Source organism: Cydia pomonella, chromosome 3, assembly GCF_033807575.1.
Source record: "Cydia pomonella isolate Wapato2018A chromosome 3, ilCydPomo1, whole genome shotgun sequence".
Taxonomy (NCBI): domain Eukaryota; kingdom Metazoa; phylum Arthropoda; class Insecta; order Lepidoptera; family Tortricidae; genus Cydia; species Cydia pomonella.
In genome coordinates, this window is record NC_084705.1 from 28563467 (window position 1) to 28576249 (window position 12783).

At 45.3% G+C, this 12783-nt stretch overlaps 1 protein-coding gene across 1 annotated transcript in view; it reads left to right on the plus strand.

Moving 5' to 3' along the window:
- Nucleotides 1-12783, plus strand: part of LOC133516676 (proline-rich protein 36-like) — a 29194-nt gene that overhangs the window by 11424 nt on the left and 4987 nt on the right. Inside the window, exons 8-20 of the mRNA XM_061849698.1 lie at nt 1043-1162; nt 1617-1684; nt 3520-3866; nt 4050-4280; nt 4366-4473; nt 4524-4656; nt 4814-5106; nt 5157-5387; nt 5473-5704; nt 5764-5922; nt 7383-7484; nt 8746-8842; nt 10918-11007. Of these exons, the coding sequence (XP_061705682.1) occupies nt 1043-1162; nt 1617-1684; nt 3520-3866; nt 4050-4280; nt 4366-4473; nt 4524-4656; nt 4814-5106; nt 5157-5387; nt 5473-5704; nt 5764-5922; nt 7383-7484; nt 8746-8842; nt 10918-11007 (2211 nt within the window). The remainder of the gene's footprint in view (nt 1-1042; nt 1163-1616; nt 1685-3519; nt 3867-4049; nt 4281-4365; nt 4474-4523; nt 4657-4813; nt 5107-5156; nt 5388-5472; nt 5705-5763; nt 5923-7382; nt 7485-8745; nt 8843-10917; nt 11008-12783) is intronic.

The following is a 12783-nucleotide window of genomic DNA, read 5'->3' on the forward strand; positions in this document are numbered from 1 at the left end:
TCGGTTATTATGAAATTTCAGTTAGTGGGTTCTTTAAGTAATGCTTTGTTTCTTTAAGTGCCTTGTGGAATTAAGTCAATATTTTGTCATCTAATCTTATTAATGAATTAACTGATTGTGTTAAGGGAGGAGGGAAGGGAAAGAAAAAGTGATCAAAGCGTCCCGTGCCAGAATCCAAACAGATTTTTCAGCATTTGCGGCGGAAATAAAGAATATTTTTTGTTTTGAGGTTTCAGTAATTTTCATAAACTACATTGGGTGTCTTGTCACAGATTATATAATAGTTCTTACGATCAGAGCGCGGAGAGCTCCATAGGCCTTTAGGGCTAAGATGGTCGGCTCTTCTTGTCACAGATTAAATAATAGTTCTTACGATCAGAGCGCGGAGAGTTCCATAGGCCTGTAGGGCTAAGATGGTCTGCTCTTCTTGTCACAGATTATATAATAGTTCTTACAATCAGAGTGCGGAGACCTCCATAGGCCTGTAGGGCTAAGATGGTCGGCTCTTCTTGTCACAGATTATATAATAGTTCTTACGATCAGAGCGCGGAGAGCTCCATAGGTCTGTAGGGCTAAGATAGTCGGCTCTTCTTGTCACAGATTATGTAATAGTTCTTACGATCAGAGCGCGGAGAGCTCCATATGCCTGTAGGGCTAAAATGGTCGGCTCTTCTTGTCACAGATTATATAATAGTTCTTACGATCAGAGCGCGGAGACCTCCATAGGCCTGTAGGGCTAAGATGGTCGGCTCTTCTTGTCACAGATTATATAATAGTTCTTACGATCAGAGCGCGGAGAGCTCCATAGGCCTGTAGGGCTAAAATGGTCGGCTCTTTATCATTTGTCACCATACCTATCACGTTCTAACAAGACTTGTTACTTACATACTTAGTATGTAAGTGCGAAAGTGGCGGACATAGTGACAAGCGATAAAAATGCCTGGTCTTGTGGTCATTATCATACACTTGAAAGCAATTAAACTAGAAAGTTACCCAATCTAATTGCTCTGGAGTCTTCAGCATATAAACATTTTCCTTGCAGTTGCGAGCGGCACGATGTCCCAAAAGTCTCAGGATGCGTTGCCGGGCTTAGATCTACTGTCGGACGGCGGCAACCCCCCACCACCTACCTCCTTTTATGGCAGCATATCTAATAATATTGGTTGGTATATTCATATATGTCCAATTGATAATTCGTGCCTCAAATTATACCGTTATCGGAACCGGTATATAACGTTTTATTTCAGTTTTCCTCAGAACTTTTATAAGATCGCGAACGTTTTAAGAAATTTATTGTCTAATCTAAAAAACCGGTTTATTCGACGAGCTATGAAACGGCCGGCCTGTTTGTTGGTGTGCCACATAAACATAGTCACGATATAGTAAGAAATCGGTTTTTATTGCTCTAAACCTGTTAATTTGACAAGAACTTTCTCATAAAAACCGGTTTAGAAATAACGGTTTTTCGAGCTAAACCGAAATGAAAAGGTTCTGCGTCAAAGTACATGATAACGGTTTAAAAATTTAACCGGTTTCCGAGCCTTGTATTCTGGCATTTTTTTTTTCCATTTTGGTTCCTAGTTGAGTGTTATTGGGAAATTAACATATTTGTTTAGTTTCAGAAGAACCCGAACCTTACCGGCCTGAGGCGCCGCAATGGAATAACAACTCATGGAATATGGTCGTAAGTCATCAATCATTCTTTATTATTATTATTTATTTATTTAGAAAACACTCGTATAGTTACATTAGACACAATCTCAGAGCATAGAATAGTAAATAGAGGACAAGTCGGCGGCGGCCATGTCACAGATGTTAGCTCATTGAGCATACACTGCCTCTAGTTCACCGTCAGTTGACCGAGTGTGCACTAATCCTAAGACACAGAGAACATTCCGTTTTTATCCAAAATGCAGAGCTGTGCAATAGTTATCTGCAAACATCGTAGTGACTTGATTAATTTCCACACCAATTGGATCACTTTTCACAGGTAAATACGATAGAAAACATTAATTTCTAATAAAACAACGAATTCAACCTAATATTCCGACTTTCATCTCTATACATTTACCCTTGATTGTCATTCAACAATATTGATTTACATTGCTCCTGTACAAGTTATATAATTGCAAAGCCAAGAGTTTACGCCGCAATGAAATGAGGATAGAAAACGAAACACTCGATGACGATTGTCTCATAGTGCATAGTACGTAGGCTGCTTGGTCAGTGATGTGCAGCATACCGCGTACCGAAAAATCGGTATCGATAAATTTAAATCAGTTAATGTTAACAATAAATTAAAATGAATCATATCTATGGATGGATATAATGTTTTTAATGTCTTTATTATAAATTATGTTATCACATTAAAATATAATTAAATCATACATTATGTTTAAGGCTGTGTTATTGATTTGTACGTGTGTCAGGTCAGGTGATTTTGATATGTTTTATATATTTCCAAGTGATCTCGAAATTCTGAGCATAGAATACCTATGGTTGAAAACAAAAAAGTATACGCTTTTGTACGGATACTTACGTATGACGGAAATGGCCGCATTGACTTCCATTAAAAAGTATTCAAAATATTACTAGTTAATAAGTATTACTGAGAATTTTAGGACAATGTATTCAAAGCGTTTATCAAAAATAATATACAATGTGTTTGTCCACATATAGTCGAGCCGTTAACCACGTATAGTACGATGAATTTTATCGACAAATCACCCCGCATACCTATGTTTTTTCTCAACCATTTTAAAAATGCACCCTTTCATAGTTTTATGGTGCCAAACACTCGGATTAATGTACCATTATCTGTCCATTTACCTATCGCACATTAAAAAATAGAAATCATTAAATTGCTTATAAATTAGGGCATTAATTTCAAGCATAAATGTTACAGAAATTTTTCTACCATTATTCGAGAATTGATAAAGATAAAAATTATCTTCTAAAATTTACTTTTTTATACATTTTACTTTTTTTCGAAAACGAGGTCGTTGACCTGTACTTTTTAATTGTTAAATGGTGGTACAAGATATCAGCTAAAAGTTGACATCAAAATGGTAGTCCTAGTTAAAATATTTCACAAGCTACACGAGTTCAAACAAGACCTGTAATGTTTGTCTATTTAGACAAATAGACCACTAGACCATTTTAAATTAATTATTAAAGTTTTATAGTAACAAAAGTATTAAGCATTTTAGAGGACTCGTAGAAAAATTACTGTAAACAATAGTGATTTAATCAAGCTTTTCAATTTCGAACCTTACTTGGGCAACTCGGCAAGCTTCTTTGCCTAAACACGGTATTATCACCTAAAAGGTCTCTATTCTATCACGATCGTCTAAAATTTTAAATTGCTTTAATAAAAAAAATCGGTCAAGCCGCTTTGAGAAACAGGATTATACAAAAAAACTACAATACAGAAAAATATCTCGATGAATTGGGAGCAATGGTGATATTTTTGAAATCAATGAAATATAACTAGTTGGTGTATCGTTGGTCGTGTTCCAGCCGGCGCCGGTGCCCGTGCCCGTGCCCGTGCCCGTGCCGGTGCCGGCGCCGCTGCCGGTGCCGCTGCCGGCGGGGGCGCCGCGCGGCGCGCTGCCCGCGCCCCCGCCGCCGCCGCGCGCCTTCGTCGAGGCGCCCGCCTCCCCCCCGCACGCGCCCCTGCTCATGCCCGACAACCCCGTCTACCCTAGGGTGTGTACTCACATTATACATCTAGCTACACCCTGTCGTCCGCCGCCCGCCCCGGCGCGCTGCCCGCGCCCCCGCCGCCGCCGCGCGCCTTCGTCGAGGCGCCCGCCTCCCCCCCGCACGCGCCCCTGCTCATGCCCGACAACCCCGTCTACCCTAGGGTGTGTACTCACATTATACATCTAGCTACACCCTGTCGTCCGCCGCCCGCCCCGGCGCGCTGCCCGCGCCCCCGCCGCCGCCGCGCGCCTTCGTCGAGGCGCCCGCCTCCCCCCCGCACGCGCCCCTGCTCATGCCCGACAACCCCGTCTACCCTAGGGTGTGTACTCACATTATACATCTAGCTACACCCTGTCGTCCGCCGCCCGCCCCGGCGCGCTGCCCGCGCCCCCGCCGCCGCCGCGCGCCTTCGTCGAGGCGCCCGCCTCCCCCCCGCACGCGCCCCTGCTCATGCCCGACAACCCCGTCTACCCTAGGGTGTGTACTCACATTATACATCTAGCTACACCCTGTCGTCCGCCGCCCGCCCCGGCGCGCTGCCCGCGCCCCCGCCGCCGCCGCGCGCCTTCGTCGAGGCGCCCGCCTCCCCCCCGCACGCGCCCCTGCTCATGCCCGACAACCCCGTCTACCCTAGGGTGTGTACTCACATTATACATCTAGCTACACCCTGTCGTACGCCGCCCGCCCCGGCGCGCTGCCCGCGCCCCCGCCGCCGCCGCGCGCCTTCGTCGAGGCGCCCGCCTCCCCCCCGCACGCGCCCCTGCTCATGCCCGACAACCCCGTCTACCCTAGGGTGTGTACTCACATTATACATCTAGCTACACCCTGTCGTCCGCCGCCCGCCCCGGCGCGCTGCCCGCGCCCCCGCCGCCGCCGCGCGCCTTCGTCGAGGCGCTCGCCTCCCCCCCGCACGCGCCCCTGCTCATGCCCGACAACCCCGTCTACCCTAGGGTGTGTACTCACATTATACATCTAGCTACACCCTGTCGTCCGCCGCCCGCCCCGGCGCGCTGCCCGCGCCCCCCCCGCCGCCGCGCGCCTTCGTCGAGGCGCCCGCCTCCCCCCCGCACGCGCCCCTGCTCATGCCCGACAACCCCGTCTACCCTAGGGTGTGTACTCACATTATACATCTAGCTACACCCTGTCGTACGCCGCCCGCCCCGGCGCGCTGCCCGCGCCCCCGCCGCCGCCGCGCGCCTTCGTCGAGGCGCCCGCCGCCCCCCCGCACGCGCCCCTGCTCATGCCCGACAACCCCGTCTACCCTAGGGTGTGTACTCACATTATACATCTAGCTACACCCTGTCGTCCGCCGCCCGCCCCGGCGCGCTGCCCCGCGCCCCCGCCGCCGCCGCGCGCCTTCGTCGAGGCGCCCGCCTCCCCCCCGCACGCGCCCCTGCTCATGCCCGACAACCCCGTCTACCCTAGGGTGTGTACTCACATTATACATCTAGCTACACCCTGTCGTCCGCCGCCCGCCCCGGCGCGCTGCCCGCGCCCCCGCCGCCGCCGCGCGCCGTCGTCGAGGCGCCCGCCTCCCCCCCGCACGCGCCCCTGCTCATGCCCGACAACCCCGTCTACCCTAGGGTGTGTACTCACATTATACATCTAGCTACACCCTGTCGTCCGCCGCCCGCCCCGGCGCGCTGCCCGCGCCCCCGCCGCCGCCGCGCGCCGTCGTCGAGGCGCCCGCCTCCCCCCCGCACGCGCCCCTGCTCATGCCCGACAACCCCGTCTACCCTAGGGTGTGTACTCACATTATACATCTAGCTACACCCTGTCGTACGCCGCCCGCCCCGGCGCGCTGCCCGCGCCCCCGCCGCCGCCGCGCGCCTTCGTCGAGGCGCCCGCCTCCCCCCCGCACGCGCCCCTGCTCATGCCCGACAACCCCGTCTACCCTAGGGTGTGTACTCACATTATACATCTAGCTACACCCTGTCGTCCGCCGCCCGCCCCGGCGCGCTGCCCGCGCCCCCCGCCGCCGCCGCGCGCCTTCGTCGAGGCGCCCGCCTCCCCCCCGCACGCGCCCCTGCTCATGCCCGACAACCCCGTCTACCCTAGGGTGTGTACTCACATTATACATCTAGCTACACCCTGTCGTCCGCCGCCCGCCCCGGCGCGCTGCCCGCGCCCCCGCCGCCGCCGCGCGCCTTCGTCGAGGCGCCCGCCTCCCCCCCGCACGCGCCCCTGCTCATGCCCGACAACCCCGTCTACCCTAGGGTGTGTACTCACATTATACATCTAGCTACACCCTGTCGTCCGCCGCCCGCCCCGGCGCGCTGCCCGCGTCGCCGCTTGCCGTCTGACGCCCGTACTCATACCAAACAACACAGTATAATATCCTAAGCTATGTACAGTTGCCATCAGATACATCGGAGCGGCCAAAGTGCTCACTAATATCTGAACACGCCTCTATTGTCAAGGCGTTAGAGAGCGTGTACAGATATTTTTGAGCATCTCGGCCGCTCCGATGTATCTGATGGCGACTGTACATAGCTTAGAATATACACTGTGTTGTTTGGTTCGCTGCGAAAAAAAGATGACTTCTTGCAATTTTGCAGCTCGCCTCGATCGAGTGTAATCCATAGAAATACTATTAACGTAATCATTATTGTAAAAACCAGTGTGTAAACGCCATACGATAAATAAATAAATAAATAACGTGATGGTTAATTTAAAAACATTTCATAAATAGCTCATGAATCACCATAAATGATCTACGTAATTTATTCCTGAGTATATCCTAGATACTAAAGTGACAGTTCAATTGTAGGCGCTGCAACCCGTTCGAAAAGTATAAAGTACCCTTTAGAAAATTGTAAAATTGTTAACAGTAGTAACTTATAGTTCATTCACGTGCAGTGAAATATCACGAATCGTTACTAATAATAGCCTAAAAGTCATTCCATCGTCTATTATATTGTATATACCTAACGGCACGGTCACGACAACACGCCGCGGCGGTGAACGCCTAAGTTCACACTGGTCTAGCCTTCATGTCACAATCTGACCTCTCGCTACAACTCGTGGCGACTCGCCACTCACCGCCGCGCTACTAGACCAGGATCTTTAGAATTGTGTCGTATGCATAATTAGACCATAGTTTGATTTATGATCCTTGTAGTGGAGTTCATAGGCTCCTAGAAACCTGATGTTGCCAGGATGAAAAGTGGTGCCGTTATACCCACCAGCCCTTTGAATTTCCCCCTTACAAATCTCAAACATCTATCGAAAAAATCCCACCTTTTTAACAAATCGAACTTATTTGAGTCTAGCTCTTAGCATAATTGAACTACCGAATTAATATATTGATTTGAACGAACACGAACCGAACCGAATTAATATTGGTATCAATTTAAAATACGTTTAATTACGTAACAAGCTAGACTCAAATAAGTCAGATTTGTGAAAAAATGTGTTTTTTTCGATGATGAATGTATGAGAATTGTAAAGGGAGAATTCAAAAGACTGGTGGGGTTAGCGGCAGCACTTTTCAGCCTGGCAACATCGAGTTTCTAGAAGACTAGGAGCACCACTATAGGGATCGGAACTCAAACTGCGGTAAATTATGCATACGACACAGTTTCTAGAGATCCTGATCTGTACGTCGTAGCCGGGCCGTGACTCGGGTACTAGAAAAGCGCTGCGAATGAACGCTGTAAACATGATGGGTTCCGCAGCCGGCGCCGGTGCCCGCGCCGCCGCCGTGCGTGCTGGTGGACCTGTGCGAGTCGCCGCCGCACCAGCCCGTCATTATACCGGAGAACCCCGTCTATCCGAGGGTACTGCTTTACTTTTGTTATACTTTCCGAAACACCAAGTAGCCAGTCGGGCAATAAGTCCTTCTATGCCTAATAACTGCCTGCATTTCTGTTGCGAGTCCTGCTCCAAGGCTGTGCAAGTGCGAAAAAGATAATTCCGATGATTTCCGACCTGACTCGCCACTTAGTTTTACGGCAAGTATAGTCGGATTTCCAGTTGACGACGTTCGCTGTAATGCGGCGCATCGCGTCAACGGGAGACCGAGGTCTAAGGCCCTTTCCTGACTTTTTGGTACGAAATCGAAACTCACCAATCGGTGTCGGTTCGGATCGGACCGTAAAGTAGGGACATGGGAGCATAATGGGCGGCTAATGGATGCAATTTGGCGGCTAAACACTAAACAAGTAGACGCGAATACGGGTAAAGGAAAGAAAGTGTGAATTCATAGTTTTTCAAACGTAGGTTCGCATGGTTCCCCTTTCTCGTAACATCTCACCCCATACGGATGTATTAGCAGTATAAAAAAATGTTAAAATTTCTATACAAATTTGCATGCGCATGTTTTCATTTTCTAGACTATAGAATTACCATTCAGTCACAGTTGTTAATGTTAACTGAAAAAAAAAAATCTTCCTGGACAGCTATAGCATCTGTCAGTCGCCTATTACTCTAGCAATCAGTGGGAACAAGCATTTAAGCTGAGTTCGAAATAATGAAACACCCTAAACTCTACGTCGTTTAATTTCTTTATTTTTATAAATCTTTATATTAGTAGCTAGTTAAATATGTATATGTAAAGTTGGTTTTTGTTAGATAAGAGGTCATCCATTAATTACACGTTGAGAGGGAGGGAGGAGGGCCAAGAAAATGTGACATGTTGTGACAAGGGGAGGAGGGAGTCACAAACTTTGTGAGGTCAGTTTAACATCATCAGTAACAGATTTTTTTAATTTATTTTTTATTGGATGTAAAGTTAAATAAAGAGTTTATATTCGTTTAATTTTCTTTCCTAATCGGTTTTGTGTTATAAAGTTATTAATATTTCTTTCATCAAGAATATTTTGATAAAATATTAATAATACTTAATTCGAAAAATATGACTTCACACCAGGAGTTCGCCAAATGTGACCAAGTGTGACAAAGAGGGGGAGGGGTCAAAAAACCTAGAAATTCGTGTGGCGTAATTAATAGATGACCCCTAAATAATAGCGTAATTTAGTATTTAAAATTATACTTGTTCTAACTATTCATACTTGTTCTCATTGGGTACTATATTTTCAGAATATTCCCCAAGTGAAAGACATTCCCCCCGCGGACGTGGACCACCGAGGCATCCTCCCTCCGCCGCCGCCGCCGCCGAACCTACCCATTATGGGCCGTGAGTACATCACTCATTCTTAACTCCCGGGCTCTAAACCGGAACCGGCTGCCAAACCGGAAAACAACCTTCACATTTTAATTTTAGAATTTACTTTGGTGACACGATACCGCTTCAACGGAAATTGAATCGAAGGGACCCTTTGAACGTCACGCCTAAAGTAGCAAGTTCAGGTTAAAAGTTATTGATGATGTGTCAAGTGTTAAGCAATCGTTTACATATGGTTTAATTATGTTTATTACAGGTGTAAAGTGATGGTCAAAAGTAAGGCCGAAAAATAAGATTTAGAAGCATTTAAAAATTTGTATGTAAACTGTTTTTCGCTCCTAATGTTTACAATAATAAAAAAATCGAAAAAAGTCAAACGTAGTTATAGTTAATATACATCAAATTATGTAAAAATATTTTCCATAATGTCAATATCTAGAGAGGAAAATGGAGACTACGTTTGTATTTCCCTTTCCTATTAACACTTAACAGGCAAAAATAGAACGAGCGTCTGATCAAGTGATCACTTTACTCGCACTTGTCACTTAACAGCGTGACCGTTTACAAGTTGATTTTACTAATCACTTTACACCTGCACTTATCACCTGCACTTGCTACTTTGCAAAGTGTAAACAAGCCTTATCGTGCGCGGCTTGTCATCGTGAACTTTGTCTGATTGCACGAACATCTATGGCGGCCAAAGGGTTAAGGCAGCTTGACCGGCGGCAAGAAGCAAGAAACAGACAGTGATGAGCGAGTGTTTTTTTTACTGTGACCGGCTGTTTTTCACTGGACATTGTGTATATCGTAGATTAAAGTAGGTAAACCTCTTATCTGCATAAAACAGAGTTAAGCGGTTTGTAACTTTAGGTTTTGTGGCCTAAAGTCGTAAATCCTCTAACTCCATCTAGAGGTTCCCAACTTTAACTGATGATATGTAGCGGTATGTAAATTGTTATACTTAACATCTTCGTAATGTGTACTTATTTGTTACATAGCTAACCAAACTCAAAATCCGAATGGTAAGAAATAAAACCATAGGATCCATGAATACCTCTATATCATTAAAAGTCGACCTTTAATTTCTCACCTTTTTAAAAACCTTTTTTCTTCAAATTAAAACTCTTTCTTATCTCAAAGCTATTATTTATCATGTATTATAATTTAAACACACCTATTGTTGTATGCTACAAGTGTTAGTTGGCTTCCATGATATTTTTTTGCTAGCCACCTACATTTTGTTTATAGCAGGGGTCTCTAAACTATTGATCGCTGGCCGAAACAGGCCCGCAAGCTCAACCCTTTACAATCTACGGATCCCACTGACGTGTTTTTAGTCACTCGCGCGACATGTTTCGGAGAGCCTAGGTCTCCTTTCTCAAGCACTAACAGTGCAAGCAGTGTTCATGACGGCCGTGATTCGCGTACTGCTCCGCGCCGCGTCGCACGCTGCGCGCGCGCTGAGACATGTCGCGCGAGTGACTAAAACACGTGAGTGGAATCCGTAGAATTAGTTTAATGTTACTATGTTTCACGACAGTGTAAATTCGACTGTACAATCTAGCTCGCGAAAGGAAGTGGAGGCCTGGACTTGGTTCAAAAGAGGAGACCCCTGGTATAAAGGGCAATCCATTAATCACGTCACACGAATTTCTAGGTTTTTTGACCCCTCCCCCTTGGTCACATTAGTAAAATATCTTTGATAAAAGAAATATTAGTAATTTTATAACACGAAATATCACGAGACTGATTAGGAAAGAAAATTAAACGAATATAAATTCTTTATTTAACTTTACAACAAATAAAAAAAAAATTAAACAATTTCTGTCACTGATGAATTGATGATATTAAAGTGACATCATAAAGTTTGTGGCTCTGACGTCATTAACGCTTGTCATGTTTAACAATGTCTTGATAAACGTTTGTCCTTATCTGTTATTTTGACATTTTGTTTTTGCTAGAAACGGCCAAAGCTTTGAAAAACGGTTTGCTAAATTTGATGTATAAGGGGGTTTATGTGTATTCAGTGTCGATTTTTGGTTATGTACGTATAATATTGAACATAATGCCATGAATGCATATTTCAGACATGGAGGACGTGGACCACAGACTACTTCCCCTGCCGCCGCCGCCCATGCCCGTCACGACGGCGCCGAGCCGGCACCCCGTACAACAAGGTACCTTAATCTTTAAATTGTATTATGTCGATGAAGCGCTTACGACTGTCGGTATTTACCAATTTTACATGTCTTTTTGACAAATAAGCGCTGGTGGCCTAGCGGTAAGAGCGTGCGACTTGCAATCCGGAGGTCGCGGGTTCAAACCCCGGCTCGTACCAATGAGTTTTTCGGAACTTATGTACGAAATATCATTTGATATTTACCAGTCGCTTTTCGGTGAAGGAAAACATCGTGAGGAAACCGGACTAAACCCAACAAGGCCTAGTTTATCCTCTGGGTTGGAAGGTCTGATGGCAGTCGCTTTCGTAAAAACTAGTGCCTACGCCAAATCTTGGGATTAGTTGTCAAGCGGACCCCAGGCTCCCATGAGCCGTGGCAAATGCCGGGACAACGCGAGGAAGAAGACATGTCTTTTTGACAATAGGGAACGTGTGTGTTGGAGGTTCCGTTTGTATTGTTCATACATCGAATGCTTAAACATTGACTCTTCACGCCAATAAGCGTGTACCCTACAGTGTGGAAACCTCGATCGATAAACGTCCAGGGCCCTATTACATAATAAAATACATTTGCTCGTCACGTGGAACTTTTTGAACCGCTTTCAGGCTTATTATCCTAGATATTACATACCCGTGCTTTATTCATTATATTATAGCACTTGTGCAGTGATGTATGATAATCTGATCGAGTTAAGATTGTAACTAATAGACGCCATTGTAGACGGAGCCTTCTTAAATTGGTCGAGTAAATTTTACAACATAGACCGAAGGGCCACAGGCAGCAGGACAGGTGGAACCCTGCATAACTGTTTTAACTATTCAAATTTGATTAATATGAAAGTTTCCTTGCAAGTGTGTTGAAACGACGTATGAAACGCGTGTGCGATTACCAACGTAGCACACTTCTATCACAATGTACACTTACATACAAAATCACTAATATTTAGCTTATATTTTATTATGCAATAGGCCCGTGGTGGCTGCTCTCTTGGGCTTAATTTTTCAAATATTATTTGACAGCTGTCAATTACGGAATAACTTGTGGCCTGAGCAAACACCACCGTTGGGCACACACTGATAGAGGACGGATAGCGGAATTAATTCAAATATCGCTTCAAGAACTCAAGCTATTTTGAACCTTATGTGATAGTACGTTAGACGTTATTAATTATCGTTTTGCCTAGTACTTGATTTCATAAAAACGTTACTTTTTAAAATAGGACGTATAAAGTGGTAAATTCTATATTTTGTTTTTCGCCAGACGCAGATTATATACCATTTGCCGGTGAGATCGACTTGAAAGACTTTTTTATGGGTGAAGATCATTTTATTATTTTTTCTAATTAATTCATAAACAGATCTTATTGCATCTTTTTGGGGCAAATAAAAGTGTGATAATTATTCATTTTGTGGTAATCTTTAATCGGTAACGGTTCTTATTAATGATTTCATTCGGAAACACTATCTCACCTGAGTCTTAGGAAAAATATTTTTTTTTTGGGTGTTGTGTACATACAAAGGCACTTACGTCACTCGACTCTTAAATGCATGTTATTTTTTTCCCCGAGACATAGAATAAATAAATAAGCTTAGAGTGCTTACTTCATACATCGATAAAAAAAAACCATTATAATACATTTTCAATAAGATTTAAGAGTCCCCGGCAAGCTCGGCCGCATTTCACCTTCCCATACAAACGGAGTTTCGTTCTCATTGTAAAACTACATGTTGGATTATAATGAAACTTTGGACATACAATGACATGAGGTATAAC